This window comes from Furipterus horrens, unplaced genomic scaffold (genome assembly GCF_987537825.1).
Source record: "Furipterus horrens unplaced genomic scaffold, mFurHor1.1.pri manual_scaffold_9, whole genome shotgun sequence".
NCBI classification, from domain to species: domain Eukaryota; kingdom Metazoa; phylum Chordata; class Mammalia; order Chiroptera; family Furipteridae; genus Furipterus; species Furipterus horrens.
This window is the reverse complement of record NW_028327179.1, coordinates 255,114-275,767: the sequence shown is the minus strand read 5'-3', so window position 1 is coordinate 275,767 and position 20,654 is coordinate 255,114. Positions and strand designations below refer to the sequence as shown.

Below are 20,654 nucleotides of genomic sequence, written 5' to 3'. Positions count from 1 at the left end.
GTGAGTGGGCCCTGGTGCACCCTGAGCTGGGCGTCGGGGGCCCGGCAGGGGCAGGAAGAGGTCTGGAATGGGGAGGAGAGGCCAGACCCAAGGGTACAGGACACTGGCTGATTTCCTGGGAGTGGCCTGTCCATTTTAAGAGGAAGATAACACTTTTTATTTCCTACTTGCTAGGAAAGTAGAAAGTGGGGCAAGGCCACTGCCCTGCCGTGCTCCGGTGGGAATGTCCGGGTGTGCGCACTTGCCTCCTGGGAGGGCGGGATCCAGGGCCCAGGCCGTCCTCACATCTGCCAGGGCACAGGGCTCCTGGGTGACAGACGCACAGACCAGAAGAAGACAGTCCCGCTGGCCACCCCAGCAGGGATGTCATGGCCCAGGACCAGCACTTGGCTGAAGTCTCGCTCGGAGGAGGAGGTTCCCACTTGGACGCTTGGGAAGGTTGCTTACCTTCACTCTCGTTTCCCTGCCTGGACCATGCAACCCGGTTTCTGGATCCCCAGTGCCTACCACTGGGCACGGCCTGGGGCGCGGTGCACCCGCTGCGCTGCAGCGCGAGGTCCGGGAGGGGGCACGGCCGGCAGCCCCAGCCCCGCCCCGGGGCCAGCATCTTATGGGGCCTTCCTGTGCCCGCCCACGCCGCGGCCACGCCCCTGGCTGCTCCGCAGTCCCCGACCACGCCCACGCCCTAACTAGGCCCGCCTCCCCGGCCACGTGGAACGTCCAAACCCCTACCCGCAATGCCTCCCGACCTGCCATCAGGCCCCCCTCCCGCCAGCATTCTGGCCTCTCGCGGGCCCCACTGGCGTGTGGGGCCCCTTGGGACTGGCCCAGGAGCGACAGGGCTGCGCTGGGGCCGCTCTCACAGCCAGGCCGTGAGGAGGGGTGGCAGGGAGGAGGGACACTCCTCTCGCCATCCCCGCTGGCTCGCTGGCTCGCTCTCGTGGAAAACTGGGTGGTTCTGGGAACCTCTCTTCCCAGGGGTCCTGGACCCTCCACCGAGTTGAAGACCTGCGTTTGATTTGTTGGTGCTTTGCCGGGGACAGGAGGGAGTCTGCAGGTCACCACGGGCAGCCTGGGGGCTGCGTTTCCCCTGGGCATCCCTGGAGAAAGGACTCAGCGTTGTGGGAGTCCCCATCCAGACCCGCAGGGGCACTTCCCTGGCCAGCGGCCCTCCATGTCCTGTGCAGCCCAGCGTCTGACGAGTGACCCTCACGTGGGTCCCAAGCCAGGTCCCAGCAGGAGAGGAAGCTGGCGGGAGCTGCTTCTCTGAACTCACTCCCAAGAGGCTAGAGAGGCCTCTGAAGAGGAAATGGGGCCTTCATATCAGAGTTGGCGAGGAAACCGAAGAGTATTTTGCCAAACCTGGAAAAGCAAAGATCGACATATTTACAACCCAGTTTTAAAATCCCTGAAAAGCCACATGGCTCTTGCAAGACGGTGAAAGGGCCGTGTGAATGGGGGCTTTCGGGAGGAGGAGAGGGGGCCAGAGCCCTGAGCACCCGCCCAGGACTGGCCAGTGTCTGGGCTGCCTCCCGGGAACCACTCAGCACGGGAGTGACTTTCTGAATTGTGCGGAACGTGACAGATGGCCCCACGAAGAAGCCAGTACATGTCTATAAGCAGGAGGAAGAAAGGAGGAGGACTGACCGTGCCCAGGCAGCCTCGTGCCCTCGGGCTGTGGCTTCAGCTTGGAGGCCAGGGTTACCGGGAGGTGTCCCGGAAGTCCCCACGGGCAGGGCTGCCAGAATGGGCTGCTCTGCGGGCAGTGGGGTGTCCTGCCTCCCTGCAGCTGCAGAGGTGGCTCCCACACTGGGGAGACTGAAGAGCCAGCTGGAGGTGGGCCGGCGCTGTCTTGTTGGCGTGGTGGCCCTGTTTTCTGGTGGGGAGCCTAGTTTGCTTGTCCAGCTCTTGGTGAGCATGGGACGAGGGCAGGGCCCGTCTGTGTCCTGCCTGCACGAGTGGCCAGCAGGGAGACCCTGACGCATCGAGCGGGGCCTGCAGGATGGAGGACAGGGCAGGAATGCGGGACCGGACATGGTGCTCAGGAGAGGTGCGGACCGAGGGCCGGCTCCTCGGGAGCCCTGCAGCCCAGGAGCGGACCGGAGGAGGGCAGCAGTGAAGCCCACCTGCCTGAGGTGCTGCAGCAGACAGATCCGTGGGACCTGCAGACGCTTGGGGAGCACTTCCTGCAAGACGTGGTTGAGGACACCCCTGAGAGGCGAGAACGGCACGTCCCTGCAGTCACCACAGCCACAGTCAGTGGACATAGATGCTGCCCGGACACCCGCACAGAGGACAGGGCTGCCACGACTGCGGTGGGAACAGTGTGCGTGCTTCCAGGACACCCAACACGGAGACTCGGGAGGGCGCCCTGGAGGGCCAGGCCTCAGGGTGAAGATACAGAACCCAGAGCTGAAACTGGTGTCGGCAGTGCCGGACAGGCCAGGGTTGGAGAAGCCTCTCCAGGGCGAGGCAAGCTGCCGGAGGACGGGAGATGCCGGCCCAGGCTGGCGGGCCTCTGGTCACAGAAGGAAGGCCAGGGGCTCTGCAGGACAGCAGGGCTCAGATCTGGGTGCACAAACCAACCCCCAACCCGGGGACAGAGCCCGGGTCTGGTCACAGCAGAGCAGAGCGAGGCTGGTCAGCTGGTGGGAGGGTGGGGTGTCATGCAGGCCCCTGTGCAGGGCCCCAGCAGCCCCACCGCAGCCTGTCCTGACCTGGAGAGCCTTGGAGCTCTGCCCGTGTGAGCAAGACAGGCCCCTGGACCAGCCCTTGGGGGATGTGCAGTGGCAGGGCGGTGGGGGTGGGGTGGTGCTCGGCGTGGGCAGGAGGAGGCAGAACAGACTGTGGTTCCAGGCCTGGTGGCCATGGAAGGGCAGGGACTGCCGGGGATCTGTCGTCGCCAGTTCCCAGGTCTGGGTTCCGCTGTGATGAGGGAAGCACTCAGGTTTGCTCTCCTGTGCAGTGGCTGGTGGTGTCTGGCTGTAGCCACGATTTTTTGAGGAGAGCGCTGGCCCCCCAGCCGTTTGCCTCGTTTGTCGTTAGGAAGATCAGGGAAACAAAGCCCAGTCCTCCAGCTGACCCTCCGTCGCCCCACGGGGTCCGGCAGTGGCAGGAAGGCTCCTGGGGGCCCCTGCCTGTCTCCCCCTCGGCCCAGCCAGAGTGGCTGTGAGGGATCGAGGTGGTGGGCTCCACGTGACCCGTCTTGCATAGTTGCCAATGCCACAGGGGTGGTGGGGGACCCCAAGGGGCCTTGCCTGGCTCTGGGCTGCTGGAAACTGTCTGGACACTTGGGGGAGGCAGACTCAAGCCGCAGGATCTCAAGTGTGTAGGGCAAGGGACACCTGATCTGATGTGCAGGGGACACTATGAAGCATAGGTGTTGGAGGAGCCTGGGGGCAGCTGGAACTTCTCCCCTGAGACCCGGCTCCTGCAGAGCTGAGCCGTCCAGGGCAGGGTGGGGGCGGCCTGCGTGGGTGTCGCAGGTTATTGGAATGAAGTGGCCCCTGCTCTGGCCCCTGAGTGGCTGGGGGCTGCAGCATCAGTTCTGCCCTCACCTGAGCGCCCATCTGCCCTCTGTCCTCTGCTCTTTCACCTCTGCCCTTTCCCTGCCTGGGTTTCCCCAGCCTGCCTTGCAGGGTTTGGGCTCCGCCCTGGCCTCCCTCCCAGATGGCCAGCTCAGTGTCAGGCTTGGCCAGCATGAGCCCGGGAAGGGGCTCTAGGGAGCCGGGAGGCTTCCTGAGTGTCACTAGGTCGGCCAGCAGGACAGGGGGGAGGAGGCACAGGGGCCTGGCCATGCCTGAGCTGGCCTGAAGGTGAGGCAGGGCCCCACAGCCCCCTCCTGGCTAGCATCTCTGCTCCCTTGTGCCCACCGGCGCCTTGACTCCCTGCCTCCCATGGCCTCGCTAAGCTGGGACCCCTCCCCAGTGCCACACAGCCGCCCCCTGGCTCCCGTATCCCCACGGGCCCCGCACTAATGCACGTGCTGTTTGCTGCAGCCACTGCATCCAGCAGATCCTGGAGGCGGTTCTCCATTGCCACCAAATGGGGGTCGTCCACAGGGACCTCAAGGTGAGTCCCCACCCCACTCTGTGCCAGGGTCTGTGGTCTGCACCTGCCCATCCTGGGAAGGGAGGCCGGAGGGCACCGTGGGGGGTGGGGCATGCTTGCGCATGCCATGTGGAGGGGATGCACGCATGAGACTGTGTGTGTGCGCGGGCACCGGGCGTCTGCACACGGCCTTCATGCACTCCAGGCTCCAGGGTAGAGAGGGGACGGCTGTCAGTAGCCAGTCCCTGAGCACACGTGCCCTCGCGGTCTGACTCTCCAGGTTGAGATGCAGACCTCGCAGGTGGGACACAGGCACAGTGCATGTGGGTGGCATTGATGCCACAGGAGCAGAGGGCGGGGCCAGCCTCCAGTCTCTGCAAACTTCCAGCCTTTTCTCTAAGTCTCTGTGGCCCTCAGCTCAGCCCTGGGCAAAGGGGCTACAGACCCTTCAAAAGGTGTGTCACCCCCAGGGCACAGGATGGTGGGAGGGCCCTGAGAGGGACAGCAGTCCTCCCTTCTCCCACCCCTCCTTTTCCTGCGCCCCCCTTTCTTGGACTCCAGCTCTCTCCAGGCTGCTTCGGTCAGTTTCTTGTCTTGAGTGGGGGCCCCCCTGGTGGCAGCTGAGACAACCTTCCCCTGGTGCTGGCACTGAATGGGCCACACCTTCCTTGTGCCATTGGCGGTGGGGTGGGGGAGGGGCAGTGTGAGCTGAGCTCAGCCAGATGCTCTGGGGACAATGTCATGCCAGGGGCGGGCCCAGGACCCTCTCCTGTGCCCTTCCTGTGTCTCTGCTGCCTCGGTGCACATCCCTGTCCTTTCGCGTGTCTGCTTCATGCACTGTGCCACCCTCTGTCACTGTGTTGTGTCTGAATGGGCCTCACTTGGGGCCTCTGAGAGGAGGGGACCTGGGAGCAGACAGGAGTCCCCACCTCGCTCCCAGACTCAGCAATCCGTAGCTGACTTGGAGGCCAAGGCAGAGACATGGAGAGGGGCGGGCGCTCACTCAGCCCCTGACCTGAGGCACACGGGGTCCTTGCTGGAAAAAGGAGGCAGTGGCAGGACCTCCTGCCGTGCGTGGGAAGCAGCCTGTCCCTGCTCCAGAGCCTCTCAGGAGGGTGGGGGCAGCAGAGGTTGCCACCGTCAGGCTGCGGGCAGGCAGGTGGGGAGGGCCCAGTGGGGGAGGGGCCGCTGCTCTCCCCTGGGGCTGGGGGGCGCGGGGGGGGCTGTGATCTGTAGAATCAGGTCCAGCCCCAGCTGCATTCCTGCCAGATTTCAGAGGTTGGGGTCCCCCCATTCAGCTCATGCTGGCTTTGCCTAAGGAACTTGAACATCTGGGTTACAAGCGGTGTCCACAGTTTGGTGGCGGTGTTGGTCTTTCTTGGTGGCTCTGAAGCGTGTTGACAGTGAGAACGTTCACACCTGTAAGGAATTTATAAGAATTTGCTCGGGTCACTGAGGATGTTGCCGGGGCGTGAGATCTCAGATCCTCCGGTAACAGCAGCTTCACAGGCTCTTTTGGAATTTAGGGGGACTGAGGAAGGTTAGCAGGGTGGGCGAGAGCCAGGTGGGAGTAACAGGCTTTGTGCTCTGCTGAGGGTGGTTCCGCCTGTTTCCAAGGTGTGTGGTACCAGGGACAGCGGCCGGGACTGGCCCCTGGCAGAGATCAGCCTTTTACTGAAGAAGATACAGGCCTGGGCGGGAGGACCCATGTGACCTGCAGAGTTGGGGGTTTGTGGTCAGACCACCCAGTGAGGCTACTTTCCACAGAGCCCCTGTTCCTTGTCCCCACGGGGCAAGGCGGTCTCCACGGGCTTGCCTGTGGGGAGGGGCCGTGGTGGTCAGGGACGAGGAGTCTGGCGACTGAGGGCTCTGAGCGCTGACCACTGGGAGGATGGGAGGGGCCCAGCGTACAGGACGCAGGGCACTGGAACCCACTCAGGGACAAGTGTCCTCGTCAGGGGGCAGCCACCTCCTTGGCTCTCCAGCAGACCTGGGTGGGTGTCCCTCCACCTTGAGCCAGGAGGCTGCTCCCTGAGGCGCTGTGGGACAGGCGGGGGTTGGACTGGGCCCCTTCCACCCAGCGGAGAACCGTGGGTGTGCTGGGTGGACGTCCTGCACTGCCTGGCTGCGGGACCCTTGGTCATCCTCCTTACCCTTGGGGGTCCGCATCCTGCGGGAAGAGCCTGAGCTCCCAGCAGGCAGCACCCATCCATGTCTCTGAGCAGCCAGGCACAGCGCGGGAAGGGAAACCCTGTGGCTGATGGGGGTCTGCCAGGGCTCGTAGGGTACACTCAGGTTTGGTCCGGCACCCCGAGTGCCCTGCCCGGGTCTGAGAGCCAGCTCTTCCCTGCGAGGTTCCTGTCCCTGCCCCCAGGGGGCGGGCTGCGGGGTGCAGACCTGTGGCCAATGGGTCAGTGGTGCCTGTGAGACATCCACATGGCGGTGGGGTCAGACCTGTGTGCCCCCCTGCAAACCACTGTCACCTGTTTTGTCCCCCCTGGGGGGTCCCTACAGCCTGAGAACCTGCTCCTGGCCAGCAAGTGCAAGGGGGCCGCGGTGAAGCTGGCGGACTTCGGCCTGGCCATCGAGGTTCAGGGGGACCAGCAGGCGTGGTTCGGTGAGAGCGCTGGGCTGGCGGGCAGGGGGAGGGGTCTGCTGCCCCCAGGCGCTCACGCCCCTCTCCCCCCTCCCAGGCTTCGCTGGCACGCCGGGGTACCTCTCCCCTGAGGTGCTTCGCAAGGAGGCCTATGGCAAGCCCGTGGACATCTGGGCGTGCGGTGAGGCCGGAGAGCAGGGCGGGTGGGGCAGCAGCGGGGGGCGCCCCCCAGAACCACCCCAGCGGGATCCCACTCCACCCAGAGTAGACCAGGGCCCGTGGCTGTCGCTGAGCCCACGCCCCCGTGGCCCTTGGGTTCAGCGGCCTCAGGTGCTGGGGGTTACTGTGAGGTGGGGGGGGCCGAGGTGACGGGGCTGTAGTGACACGTGCTGACACTGGTGCGGGGGAGGGGAGCTCAAGGATGTGAACGTCCTCCCGGGGCTCGCTGGCTTCCGGTGGCACCCCCGTCTCAGCCTGGCCGAGGGTCCCGCAGCCGCTGAGTGGGGCCTCACCCGACACTGACGGGCCGTGGCTGCAGGGCGGGCTCCGCGGGTGTGGGGCCGGAGGGGCCGGGTGCGCCGTGTGCAGGTGGCAGCCTAAGCCTGCTCCTCGCCCCCCAGGGGTGATCCTCTACATCCTGCTCGTGGGCTACCCGCCCTTCTGGGACGAGGACCAGCACAAGCTGTACCAGCAGATCAAGGCCGGCGCCTACGACGTGAGTGTCGCACGCCTGAGCCCCGAGGACGCGCCTCCTGGGGGGGCTGCACACCCCCCTAAGCACTGCTTTTTCTTCCAGTTCCCGTCCCCCGAGTGGGACACAGTCACACCTGAAGCCAAAAACCTCATCAACCAGATGTTGACCATCAACCCCGCCAAGCGAATCACTGCACACGAGGCGCTGAAGCACCCGTGGGTCTGCGTAAGTCACCTCCGCTTCCGGCCGCCCCGGCAGCCCGACCCTGGGGTCCTGCCCTCTCGGGGATGGGCTCCCTGCTGCTCTGAGCCTCTCCCTGACCCTCCCCCCACAGCAACGCTCCACGGTGGCCTCCATGATGCACAGGCAGGAGACGGTGGAGTGCCTGAAGAAGTTCAACGCCCGGAGGAAGCTCAAGGTGAGGCCCGGGCCGGCCCCCACTGAGCGTCCCCGGGGGTGCCTGTGCCCTCGGGGGCCCCATGCTGGGGTCGGGGGACACGCAAGACAGGCTGCTTGTCAGCAGACAGGGCGTGTCCGGTGGACTTGGTGTCCCCACACGCTGACACCCTGGAGCCCAGAAGCGGGCTGGCCCTCCTTGGCTGCTCGCTGCCCCTGGGGTGTGCCGGGCTGCTGCTCAGCTCTCCCGTCCAGGCCAGGGTGGTGACACCGCAGCCCCAGTGCTTGGGGGTGTGCTGGGCAGGGGGAGCAGGGGGCAGCGGTCCTGGCCCACCCTCCCCAGAGGCTGCTGTGCACAGGGGTGCCAGGCGTGGCCCGGCACACATGCACACGCCTGCCGGGGACCAGCAGACCCCAGAGGGCCCCAGGGTCCTGGAACACTTTTAGGCCCCGGTCAGTGGGCAGTTTAGGGCCCAGGGTGCGTCGCCGGTTTTGTTCTGGAAGTGAGCAGAGTGACTGGGTGCTGCTGGTCAGTCCTGCCGGGCACCCACAGGCTGAGGCTGGGCGGGGTGCGGGGTGGAGCCCCGGCCGGTGCGTGGGCCTGGCCTCAGCCTCGGGTCTCTCCCCAGGGTGCCATCCTCACCACCATGCTGGCCACCCGGAACTTCTCAGGTGAGAACAGCCTCGAATGACCCACCACCAGCCGCCTGCCTTCTCCCCGCCTCAGCCCCCACCCCCCACTGTCGCCGGCCCTGCCTCTGCCCTCTGAGGGCAGGTCGGCCCCGCCCCGCCCCTGCGTGTTGGGTCTCTGTGTCCCCGCCTGGCGCCCCAGCTCCGTGTGTCTGTCCAGGTGCAGGTCGGCACCTCTGTGGCCTGTCGTTGTCCTGAAACTTCCGAGCACCGTCTTGTGTGTGGGAGGTGAGAGCAAGGTCCAGGGCCTCTGCAGAGCTCTGGACGTGCTGGTGGCCGCCTGCCAGGGTCACTGAAGGCGGGCGGGACTGGGGGCGTGCGGCCGCTGGGGCGGGGGGTCTGGGACCCCGAGGCCAAAGGCCCCGGCAGGCCCACCAGGGACAGCATCACCTGAGTGGGGCCGGCTGCCCACTCCCTGTCCTGTGGCTTGTGTGTGCGGAGTCTGGTCCGTCCTCGCTGTATGTGTGCGTCCGGTGCCCTCCCGGTCCTGGGCTGAGGCGCTGTGCTGCGGGCAGGCCCGCGGGCGCACGGTTCTGATAGGGTGCGTCCCGTCCGCGAGGAGCCCAGGTCCTCTCAGGAGAAGGGAGGCGGATGCTCTCCAGTGTCGTGGTCTGCACCTTGTTCTCGTTCTCCCGTGAAAGGGGCTCTGGAACCACCGTCGCCTAAGCCTGGACTCTAATCTTCTTCTGCTTCCTTTGTCTCTTCTCTCCCCTCACCTCGCCCCCTCGTCTGTGTCTGCCCCTCCCCTCATCTCTAACCGGTGCTAACAGTGGGCAGACAGACCACCGCTCCGGCCACAATGTCCGCCGCGGCCTCCGGCAGCACCATGGGGCTGGTGGAACAAGGTAGATGCTTGGGACCCATGTCCCGCAGTTGGCATGCGGCGCCCCTGGCTGCACGCAGCGCCCAGGGGCCCGGGAGCCCCGCTCCCGCGTGGACGCGTCCCACAGTGCCCCAGACCTTAGGCCCCGCCTATCAAAGAAGGGACAGGCTAGGTGACCCTCACCCATGCCCCATATACGTGCATTTGACTGAACCCCCAGCCCTGGCCCCTGAATCTGGGGGTCAGGAGACACCTCTGTTAAGAGCCCTTTTCTTCTGAAGCTCTGTTCCCACTTGTCCATCCCATCCTCGTTCAGACTGACCTTGACTGTCCACAGGAAGCCTCGGGGCTACTCCTGGGGACCCCCAGTCCTGACTGGGGCTTCCCAGGAGAAGGGCACAGAGGCAGAGACCCTGTCCCTGAGAGCCTGCTGGCCTCCCCATCCACCCTGGCCCCCACCCCCGGGAGTTTCATACATGCACAGCTGCCCTGTAAGCCCCAGGCAGGGGTCTTTGGCCACCCTGAGAATGACTTTGAAGGGCTCCTCTTGATTGTTTCTACAAGGACTCCCTCCCCTTGCCCCAAACCCATGAGGGGAGACACTGGTTCTGCCAACCTGCTCCTGGGAGGCCCGGGGCAGCTCCCCGCCCAGGCCCTGGGAGCGCTGCCCACCTCAAGTCCTCCTGGGACCACCAGCCGGGCCCTGGCCAGGGGGTGCTAGCCTAGCGCAGGCAGCGCCGCTGAGGGCCGACCTGGTGCTCCACGGCTGCGGGCCCAGGCGGAGCGCGTGTCCCCTCCCAGGCCCTTTCTTTCCCGTGTGCCCACCCTGCTCCCAGCCCCAACCCCACAGGCTGGCGGCCCTGCCTGTCCAACGGGACCCAGAGTTCCCAGCCATCTCCTCCCGTGGCCCCAGGGCAGCACCGGCCTCAGGGAGGAGGGTCTGCGCTCCCGTCCCTGCAGACATGTCCAGCAGGCTGCCCTGAGTTGCTTCCTTTCCGGGTCTTTCTAAAGCACTTGAGGGGAGGGACAGGCCGGGGTCAGGGGAGGTGAGGCCAGAGGCTCCGCTGAAGCCGCCGGCTCAGGGAGAGAGGCGGGCGCCTGAGCTGCTCCCCGCCCGGCTCCCGCCTGCATGAGGCTGCCTGCATGTGGGGCCGCCCGTCCTGGGGGTGGTCAGTGCATGTGGACGGAGCCCAGCATGGCTGTCCTTGGGTTACCAGCGACAGCATGAGGCAAAGGCTGGCCCGGGGGCTGAGGGGCCTCCCCTGCTAGGTTGGCCCACCTCAGTGGCCGCAACAAACCCAGCAGACGGGGTGGGAGTGGGGGGGCGTGGTGTGAGTCTCAGTTCCAAAGCCAGAGCTTCTCTGTGGGTGACGCAACACCCTTGGCCAGCGGAAGAGCGGGTGTCTCTGTGAGATGTTGACATTGATGGAAGCCCTGGTTGGTGCCACGTTGCCTTTGCCCTGAGGGACTTGGGCTAGCCGCAGTGGCAGCGGTGGCCTGCGGGCCTGGTGGAGGGGGCAGGGCAGAGCATCTGAGCTCTGCCGCCTTGGCTTCTGCTGGCTGATGATGTGTTCCCCTCGAGAAAGCACAGCGGCTCCTCCCGTGCCTTCGGCTGCTAGTGTAGATGGGACGCGGCAGGGTGTGGACTTACTCCAGAACGGACCGGAATCTGCAGCACAGCGGCCAGTGGCTGTGCTCAGACGGGCGCAGGGCTGGCTAGAGGGGAACTGAGCGAGAGGAGAGGCGTTTGCTTCGAGCCCAGGCTAGGGCACCGGCTGTCTGGGGTCCTCGTGGATGGCCGGCCTCCAGCAGCATGGTCTGGAACAAGGGTCTATAAGGGCAAGGAATGAAGGGGACCCTCTTAAGACCCAGGCCTGTCCCAGGGTCTCCAACGGCCTTGCCTGGGCCTGGCCCAGGGACCCCTTCCCTACCCAAAGGGAGGACTGGACAGAAGTGTATCCGACTCTGGGGCCCAGCACGGCCTGGGCTGCTTCTGACTGGGTGCTGGTTGGGGGTGCCGCTGGCCACGGCCACGTGGCGTGGGGGCAACTCACCCCAAACCTGCCTGTCTTCAGTTGGAGAACTGGGGTCTTCTTGCGTGGCTCACAGGACAAGTGCCTTCACAACAGGCTGGATGGCTGCCCTCCAGGCCCAGCTGACTGTCAGCGGGTCAGCCAGCACAGGCGGGGTCTCTGGGCTCCGTGACCTCAGTCGACTCCCACTTGAGGGGAGGTGAGGGGTCTGGCTCGTTGGGGTGACCTGTGGGCGGAGGCCCGTGTTGGTGTCTGCAAGGTGGAGCTGTCCCTTTGTCGGGAGTGGCAGGGAGGCAGGTTTGCACATGGCCCCAGGAATTTCTGGTCCTTGGAGGCCGGAGGGTGGGACCGCCAGGTGTCAGGTCCTGAGCCCGGACACCCAGGCCTCGCCCTTGGAGGGTCTGGGGATGAGAAAAGGGAGGGTCTGCGGCCCTTCACTCGCTGGGACCCCACCACGCTTCTTGCGGGGGCTGCTGGGGGACAGGCCGGGGGTCAGGCTGCTGGTTAAACTCTGCCCTGTGGGTCCTGCGTGGAAAGCTTTTGAGGGGATTGACAGGAAGCTGTGGTCAGTGCCTGCAGGGCTTCTGACCAGTCAGCTGCCCGTGTCCCCATGCGGAGCCCTAAGGGTGGCGATGAGGTCCTGGACCCAGGAGACGGCGGTCAGCAGGCAGTCCAGCAGCTCTGGGCCCAGCTTAGTCACTGTACCGGGGGTCCTGACCGTGCTTCCCAAACTGAGCAGCATCAGGACCCCCTCCGAGGACTTGCTGAGCAGATGCCCAGCCCGCCCCAAGTTTCCGCCTCAGGAGTGGGGAGGTGGGGGCGATGCTAATGCTGCCAGCAGAGGGACCCCACACCTGTCTGGGTCTAAGCGCCCGTCTGTCTGCTCTGCTGGCCAGGGCAGCAGCCTCCAGGGCTGCGCGCAGCAGGAAGGGGTGGGCCAGGCCCTCCGGCCACCGTGTGCCTGTGAGCAGGCAGGCTCCGTCTGGTTCAGGGCTGGCCAGCTGGGGCCTTGGGAGCCGGGCCCGGGGCCCGGGCGAGGGACCCCTGCTGCTTCTCTAACCGTGCCTGCCGTGGAGTGGGCACTGCTTGTCTGGTGGGGGGCAGGGTGCGCTGGGGGTCCTGGGCACCCCGTGCTGTCTGCCTGAGCTGACACAGCCTCGTGTTCTCTCTCTCCTCCTCACACCCTCCCCTTCCTCCTCGCCTTTCCTTGTCGTAAGGTAAGCTGACTTCCTCTTCCTGCAGTTCTGTAATTAGCATAGTGCGGGGGGCCTGGGACACGTGGGGCTGGCAGGCCAGGCAGCCCTGCCTCTGCGGAGGGCGTTGGGGCAAGCAGCCATCTACCCGGCCTGGGCGTCGAGGGGTGGTGGCAGCCTGGACTGCAGGCAGCCCTTTGACCCTCCACATGTGTCGTCCCGCTGACCCCACTCAGAGCCCAAGGCTGTGGGTGGGTGGGCACGAAGGCCAGCATGACCCCAGCCAGCTGCCAGAGCAAGACCAAGAAGTGGCCCCAAAGAGAGAGGCTGCCCCTCGGGGCTCTGGCCGTCCTGTCGTCGAGGGATGGGCCCGGAGGCCAGGGGCAGGCAGGCACTTGGGGTTGGGACAAGTGCCGCCCTGTGAGTAGCCAGCATAGCCCACCCTCCCTTGCTGAGATCAGGGGGAGTTCTGGGGGATGCCCAGCACCCAGCCCTGTCCTCATCTCGGGGGCACCCGCCTTTACCCTCACAGAGCCTGCCTGCTGCCCAGAAGCCAATGCTCCCAAGTGGGAGGAGAAATCTTGGTGTCCTCACAGGACAAGGGTCCTCCCCCAGGGCCCCCCAGGGCAGCACCCCTGCCTCAGGACCTAGCCACCCCCTCACTCACTCTTGGGAGCCCGGCGCTGGGGGCGGGGCTGCCGTGGGGCGTCCTCCCCTTACCGGGCCTGTTTCTCCCCCCGCAGCAGCCAAGAGTATGCTCAATAAGAAAGCAGACGGCGTCAAGGTGAGGCCTGTCCCCAGGATCTTGCCGGGGTGGACCCAAGGAAGGGGGGTGGGCCTCACGCTCCCCTAATACTCCTCTCTGTCTCCCCTCCTCCCCCACAGCCCCAGACAAACAGCACCAAGAACAGTTCAGCCGCCACGAGCCCCAAGGGGACGCTTCCTCCGGCTGCCCTGGTATTGAGCCCCTCAGCCCCCCACTTCCTAGCCTTCCTGCACCCTGGCTGTGTGGGGGCCTGGGTGACACTTGGCCCCTCCAGCCCCTGCTGCCCTTGGGTGTGGGCTGAGGGCCGACCCAGTTGAGGTTCGCTGGACTCTGCTGAGAGCCCCTGTCCACAGCAGGGGCTGGCCGACCCCCAGCCTCGCTGACGGGTGGGCTTGTGTGGAGAGGCCTTCAGGGCCTGTGAGGCCAAGACCCGGGACTCGCACAGCCCAGGGCTGGGCCTGCAGGCCACCTCGCTGCAGACTCCTGCCCCAGCTCCCTCACAGACACGCTGTCTGGGGGCTGGGCCTTGCCGTCTCTCCAGGAAGAAGGGTGGGCTGCTCTTAGCTTCTGAGCCCACCCACTGGTCTGGATGGGGACAGAGACCCCTGGGTGGTTTCCCACCAAAGTTGTCACAGTCACATCCTGCAGGCCCCAGGCGGGCGGGGGACGCAAGCCTGCGTGGCTGCGCTGGCTGGTGGCTGCCCAGAGCGGGGGCCCTGCAAGGGAGGGGCAGGTGGACACCGGTTGGAGGACCCTCAGCTCCGGGCCTCACCTGGGGGCTCCTGTCCAGGGACTCCCCAGAGCTGGTGGTCAGGATTGTGGCCTGAGTGGAGTTGGGGTTTGCTGGTCCACAGGTTCCTAATGAGCCCCTGGCCCCATCCTCGCTTCCGGGAAGCAGCCTGGGCCCAGGGCTGGAGTACCACACACGCCCCGCTTGGGCCCATCCATCCCATCGCCAGCACATCCCGCGCCACTTCCCAGCCTGGGCTCCCCACACCTGCCCATCGGCAGCCTGGGCCCATGGCGCTTCTCACCTGCACCCGGGCCAGAGCTCACCCTTGCCCGGTGGCCAGGGCGTCTCGCCCGTTCATCCCACAGGCCGGGCCCGGGCCCTCACACCACTGCGGCCCCGCTGGGCACCCCCTCCATCCCCGCTGGGCACCCCCTCCATCCCGCTGCCTGTTCCCCTCTCCCTGGCTCTGCTGGGCGCCCACTGTCCCTCTTCTCACCTCCATCCTTCCTTCCTCTGTGCTTCCTTCTGTAGGAGCCTCAAACCACCGTCATTCATAACCCTGTGGACGGGATCAAGGTACTGCACCCCACCCTCAGCCTCCACGGAGCTTCTGTGGGGGCAGGAGGCAGACCCCCAGCCCCGGGGAAGCTCTGGGCATTGACTCGGTGAGGGCGGGGGTCCCGCAGCCCCTCCCAAGGCAGATGAACTCCCCGCCAGACGCCATGGGCTGCTCCCGCTGGGCAGGCCCTGGCGCTACCCTTGGAGTCAGGGCTTTCCCCAGCCCGCTGGGGACACAGGGGCCAAGCTGCCCTGATGTTTAGAACAGGGCCATGTCTCAGGACCATCTTGGCTTCCGTCAGCCCTATCCACTCTGCCTGGCAGAAACCAGGTCTGGCCCAATCAGGGGCAGCTGAGTGCAGGGCCCTGTTCCCGGGATCCCAGGGGAGAAGGGCTTGGGGGTGGGGGCAGCACAGACCTGTGACCTCACCCATCCTTCCCTCTGCTGCCTGGTGCTTCCTGCCGAGCTGGTCTCTCTTCTGCTCCTCTCTGCTCTGCATCTGCTCTCACCCCACTGGCATCTCTCTGGGGCCAGGGAAGGGCCAGCCCTCCGGGGTGGTGGGAGGGATGGGTGGGTGGCCCAGCTATTTCTAGGACCAGCACCCCCCCACCCAAACCCAGGCCTGCAGTTGGACTCCCCCCAGCCATGGGCTGTGACCAGGGGACCGTGGCCCACGGCATCTCGGCTGTCCCAGACCTAAGTTGCTACCGAGGGCCTAGAGGTCCTCCCTGCCCGGCCCGGTGTCCGGGGGAGGAGCCTCTAGAGCACCTTCTGGGCTGGGCTGCAGCCCCGACCCTACAATCGAAAGCTTCACTGGCCTGAGGCCCTGAGCAGGGTGTGCTGTAGGGACCAGAGCATGTCCCTCGGGGGCCCTGTTAAGGTGTTCCTTACTGGGAGCCTGGTGACACGTGGGTGGCACCTGGTTTTTTATGTGAACAGCAGCAAGCCATGAGTGGGGTGGGCGATTCTGGCTGTGTCTGGGTGCTCCCAGGCCACTGGAGAGGGTGGGCCAGGCCTGGCTGGAGGGCACAGGCCAGGAGGGGGCAGTGTCCTCCTCGGGGGGTGTGGGGGCAGCTGCATGCTGCCTGGGCTGCCACGGTTTCGAGGACCTGCTGGCGGCTTCCCGGCCACCTGGGATGCCTTTCATTTTCCCCGGGAGCCTCGGAATGTCATAAAGGCTAGTCTCTTCTGTCATGAGAGTCATCTGAGCAGTCTTCCCACCTGGCACATCTTGTTGGCAGTGGGGACGGGAAGCTGAACGCTGGGGCTGTGCAAAGGCCCAGCTCCTTGTGGGTCTCTGGGGTTCTGCAAAGGCACCTCCCAAGGCCCTGATCACCAGGCTCTGTGGGGCGGGCTGGAGGCAGCCACACTCTGACCCGCTGCCGCCCTGTGTCTCCCCAGGACTCATCTGATAGCACCCACACCACCATCGAGGACGAGGACACGAAAGGTACTGTGCAGACCCCTCACTGGCAGGGGCACAGGGGCCAGTGGGGTTCCGTGTCAGCATCTGTGACTCGGACGTTTCCCCAGGCTGACCATGCTCAGCGGTAGCAACTCTGGCCAAGCCTGAGCGCTGGGGTCTGCCCAGTGTGTGCGGGATCCCGGCAGAGCCTGCCAGGCCGGGCGCCCTGACCAGCGAGGAGGCCGCTGCCCTTTGCCTTCTGCCCCCTGCCCCGGCTGCCTCATTCACCCCAGGGTCCAGGCGCTCAGTTCCTACAGGAGAAATGAGTTCATGGTTGAATTTGCTCAGCTTCTTCTCTTCAAGTTCATTAAAGTTGTGGCCGGCTGGCAGCTGAGTGGACGGCAGCCAGGGGGCCTTTCTGGGTTCTGGGTGTTAATGTGGCCTCGATGTGGGTGGGTAGGGATCTGGTGCCCACGTCCCCAGCCCAGGCTGCCACCCCCATAAGGGGCTGCCAGACCCCCTGATCACACACCAGCACCCTCAGGACTGCCCAGGGCACCACGGCCGGCCACTCTACAGTTTGGGGGACAAAGGCCAGGCCCACCCCACACGGCAGCTATCCTGAGCACCCCCACACCCCGGCGCAGAGGTGAGCACAGGACTCAGACCAGGGAGATGGGACGTTTGTGTGGTTTCCCCAGACTGGAGCAGGCTGGAGCCATCAGCTTGAGGCTGCCCTGCCCTGGGCTCTGGGGATGTCAGACCAGGGCCTGCAAGAGGGTGGGGAAGAGGACCAGCCCTCCAGCTTCTTCCCTAACCTGCCCATCCCCTGTCCGGCTGGGAGAGGGCAGGGGATGCCTGGCCATCCATGAGGCGGGACAGCACTCGGGGCACTGACCACCTCGTTTGCAAAGGAGTCCCGCGGGCACACGCAGCCCCCCACCCCTCCTGGGTCAGCCGGCACGTCTGCTGTGATTGGACATCCCTGGGCACTTGTGGGGTGATGCTGCCCCCAGGAGCCTCTGAACCCCACCGTGTGGACTTGGGGTACCCAAGAGCTGTGTCACAGGGCTGGGGTTCTCCAGCTTAATCACCACCTCCTCTTCCTCCTGCCCCTCCCCTCTGTGCTCCTGCCGCCTGCCTCCTGTTCACATCTTGTCTGTGTGCACAGCCCCCAGGGTGCCTGACATCCTGAGCTCAGTGAGGAGGGGCTCGGGGGCCCGTGAGGCCGAGAGCTCCCCGCCCTGCCTGTCTCCGGCTCCCATTAGCCCTCTGCCTGCCCCATGTAAGTAGCCAGTCCTGCTGCTGCACAGTCTCCTGGAAGGGCCCACAGCCCCTCCCTGAGCCAAGGGCCCCCGCACGGGTCCTCTTCACGGGCTCGGTTCTCACTGCCGTGAGGGGCGGGGGCCTCTCGCTCCTGAGAGAGGCCTGGGCTGGGAGACAGCAGAGTCTCCCTCTCCCCTCCTCATTTGTCTGCCCCCATGTGCCCAGCCCCCAGGCTCTCTGACATCCTCAGCTCCGGCAGAAGGGGCTCGGGGACCCCGGAAGCTGAGGGCCCCATGCCCGCCCCATGTAAGTAGTGTGGCTCTTGGCACCCTGCTATGCACGACCAGGTGGCCAGGCAGGGGCACCCCCGCTAATGCCGCAGCCTGCCTCCCGTCAGCCCACTGCCCCTCACGCGCGTGCTGCTGCACTGCCCGGCCCCAGGCCGCCTCCGAGGCTGCTGGACTGTCCTCCCTGCCTCCGTCAGGCCTTCTGCTATGACTTCTGCGGTCACATTGACTTCATGTGGGTCCCACACCCTGTCCGACCACAGGTCTGTGGGCTCGAAGGAGCAGGAAGGGCCTGGCCTGCCTGCCCAGCAGGCTCTCCACGCAGGGCCGACAGGTCCTCGGTCACACGCTCTGTCCTCCCGGGCCAGGTGCCCCTCCTTGCCTGGCACCCTCTGCTCAAAGCAGCTTTCCCCTCCATGTGCCCCGCTGCCCTCCTCACCCCACACCCCCCATGGCCATCTCCATTCATCCACGTCTCCCAGTGTTCCCCTATTTCCTCTGTGGTCCCTTCCATCCTCCACCACCCCTCCATCCCCTCATATCCCCATGACCCCCGTTCCTCCTCCATCCCCCCATGATCCTGTTTGTCTCCCCAAGCCCCGTCATGACCCCCTCTGTGCAGGACCCCCTTGCTTGGCTGTCAGCCCATGGGTTTCCTCTCCTGCATCCACCCCCACCTGCCTCATGTTCACGTCTGTTCTGTTCCACCCCAGCCCCCAGGATCTCTGACATCCTGAACACGGTGAGGAGGGGCTCGGGGACCCCAGAAGCCCAGGGCCCCCCACTCTGCCCGTCTCCGGCTCTCCCAGGCCCCCCACCCACCCTGTGTAAGTAACCCCGTGAGTGGCCCTCAGGGTGCCAGACCCTGGCTGCAGTGCTCTGCCCCGCTCTGGAAGGGACAGCTGGGGACACAGAAGGGGCCCAGGGATTCCACGAGGTGTCCGTGGCCTTGGAGAACAGAGTCTGTGCCAGAAGACATGGGTGTGAACACCTGTGCGTCAGAACAGAGCCTGAGCATGCGTTCGGGGTGAACAGGACCCCATGGCCTGCGGGTTCTCCGTGGGACAGCAAAGCACCAGAGCTTAGCACCTGGCCAGCAAGGCTGCTTCTGGGGTCCGGCTGGCTGGGGTCCAAGGTGGGCTTGGAGGGCCTCACAGGGCGGGGGTGCTCCGCCACGAGGGGAGGCCTGGCCTTGGCTGAGAAGGGCCGGAAGGGGAGGCCCCCTGGGGTTGGAGCTGCCCCCCCAGGCAGGGAGGAGCTGAGCTGCTCCAGCCTGTCTGCCGACGGGACTGCCCGCCAGTATCGCTTACAGGGATGGATGACACCCCAGGGCTGCAGCCACCCCCACCTCCAGGGAGACTGGGCTCTCAGAGGAGAGGCTGCTGGGCCCGGGGCCGGGCATGGCGGGGGAGTGGCTGGGTGAGTGCTGACCCCTGCAGGCCGGGTGGGTTGGGGGGTGGCAGGGCCAAGGGGAGCCAAGCGAAGCTGTGGGAGCCGGAGGGGCCGGGGGTGTGGCCTACAGGCTAGAGGCCCGTGGGTTCCCTAGGAGTGGCCTTGGGGGCCAAGGACCTGCCAAGAGCACTCTGTGCTCAGCCTGTGGGGCTGCTGGACCCCAGCTTGGCTGAGGGGATTGGAGGGGCTGTGGAGGTGACACTGGAGTCTGGCTGGTCATGGAAATGGGGTGACGCTGTGGCAGGCACACAGGAGAGACTCGGGGCTGGTCAGCACCCCATTTGTGCAGAGTCTTATCTGAGTTCAGAGGCTGCATATCCCATCCTCCAAACTCTCGGACCCTCACCTGGGGCGTGGCAGCCTGGGTGGGCAGCTCAGCACAGCTCTGCCTGTTTAGGGATCTGCTCTGAGCTTGACTAAGGGAGGTGGGGGCCACAGAGGGCGCTGTGAGCAGGATAAATGGAAGGTCAGGGTCCAGAGCCAGCAGGTGTGGCCTGGCCTGTAGGGGTGGGGCCTTGAGGTGCTGTGGGTCGGTGCCACCCCAGCCAAGCTCCTCAGGGAGCAGGGTCTTTGCTCCAGGATGTGGCCTGAGTCCCCAGCATCCCGGCAATGTGAGTGTAGGGAGTCCCCAGGTGACGGAGTGTGGTGGGTCAGCCTGGTGAAGGGGCTGTCTGGGACTGAAATCTGCTTTCAGTGGGTCTGAACAGGTGCATGCCAGACCCAGGTGCCCCCTCTCCAACTTGGGGACCAGGGTCTGCCTGTCTGACCAGAGGCCGAGGCCCAGGCCCAAGCGGTCGTCCCAGTGTGGGCGGTGGGCCCCTCCTTTCTCGAGTGTGCACCCGCCAGCTGTCTCAATATGTAATGGGGTCGGTGCTCACAGGCCCAGGCCGACTCTCCATAATCGGGGATTACACACAATCCAGCTTGATCCTGTGCAGCTGCCTGGGGGTGGCCAGCAAGGAGTCCCCAGGGTCCCCCAGCACCCTTGGCCAATGGCTGGGCCTCGCTGCGTGGGGCTCCGACTCACCCCTGGGAGGCGGGATTGCCTGCCATCAGGAGCCCTGGCACCTCCCGGGCTGGGCATGTGAGTGGAGAGGCTGCCGCTGTCCCCAGACTTGAGACTTCTAGGTTTGTGCTATGAGTTCAGAAATGTCCTTCTGTGTATTTAGTGCTTTCTCCTTACACCTACTCCCGTTTTTTAATTACAGTTTACTTAAAAGCACTCAATATTTCATCCTTAACTGGAAGATCCGGTTCACTTACAGTATAGGTGACCATAAAATCAAAGTACACTGGAAACAAAACAGAAGAATGTCAGCCAGCCCCAGCTGCACAGCTGTCAGCTCTGCACTGCGGGGGCAGCTCCTGGCCTCTGGGAAGAAGGGAGATGATGAGGGTCGAGTGGGAGGTGGGGGCTCCTGGGCAGGGGCTGAACTTGGTCATGGGCAAGGGGTTCCCGGGACGGGACATGGCAGGGGCTGGTGACTGTGGCAGGGAGGTGATGAGTCTCACTGGGGAGGGTCTGTGGGGTACTGGGCTGCGGTCAGAGAAGAGGGAAACCTGAGCTGGCCACCACCTCCACCAAGGTGACAGGTGAACAGAGAGTGGGTGGATGAGGTACCAGAGGAGAGAGGGATGCTCAGAATTAGGAAGAGCCCAGGCAGAGGGCAATGAGGGGCTGGCTGTAGGGGATGCACTGCAATCCTGAAGC

The 20,654-nt window shown here is 65.5% G+C and overlaps 1 protein-coding gene across 1 annotated transcript in view; it reads left to right on the top strand.

The window, feature by feature from the left end:
* The window catches only part of CAMK2B (calcium/calmodulin dependent protein kinase II beta), a 55,546-nt gene that overhangs the window by 31,405 nt on the left and 3,487 nt on the right, over positions 1 to 20,654 (top strand). Inside the window, exons 6-20 of the mRNA XM_090286960.1 lie at positions 3,999 to 4,071; positions 6,565 to 6,667; positions 6,744 to 6,827; positions 7,267 to 7,361; positions 7,443 to 7,565; positions 7,675 to 7,758; positions 8,366 to 8,408; positions 9,197 to 9,271; positions 13,219 to 13,259; positions 13,361 to 13,432; positions 14,506 to 14,550; positions 15,935 to 15,983; positions 17,110 to 17,223; positions 17,430 to 17,510; positions 18,205 to 18,318. Coding sequence (XP_090143086.1) covers positions 3,999 to 4,071; positions 6,565 to 6,667; positions 6,744 to 6,827; positions 7,267 to 7,361; positions 7,443 to 7,565; positions 7,675 to 7,758; positions 8,366 to 8,408; positions 9,197 to 9,271; positions 13,219 to 13,259; positions 13,361 to 13,432; positions 14,506 to 14,550; positions 15,935 to 15,983; positions 17,110 to 17,223; positions 17,430 to 17,510; positions 18,205 to 18,318 — 1,196 coding nt within the window. The remainder of the gene's footprint in view (positions 1 to 3,998; positions 4,072 to 6,564; positions 6,668 to 6,743; positions 6,828 to 7,266; positions 7,362 to 7,442; positions 7,566 to 7,674; positions 7,759 to 8,365; positions 8,409 to 9,196; positions 9,272 to 13,218; positions 13,260 to 13,360; positions 13,433 to 14,505; positions 14,551 to 15,934; positions 15,984 to 17,109; positions 17,224 to 17,429; positions 17,511 to 18,204; positions 18,319 to 20,654) is intronic.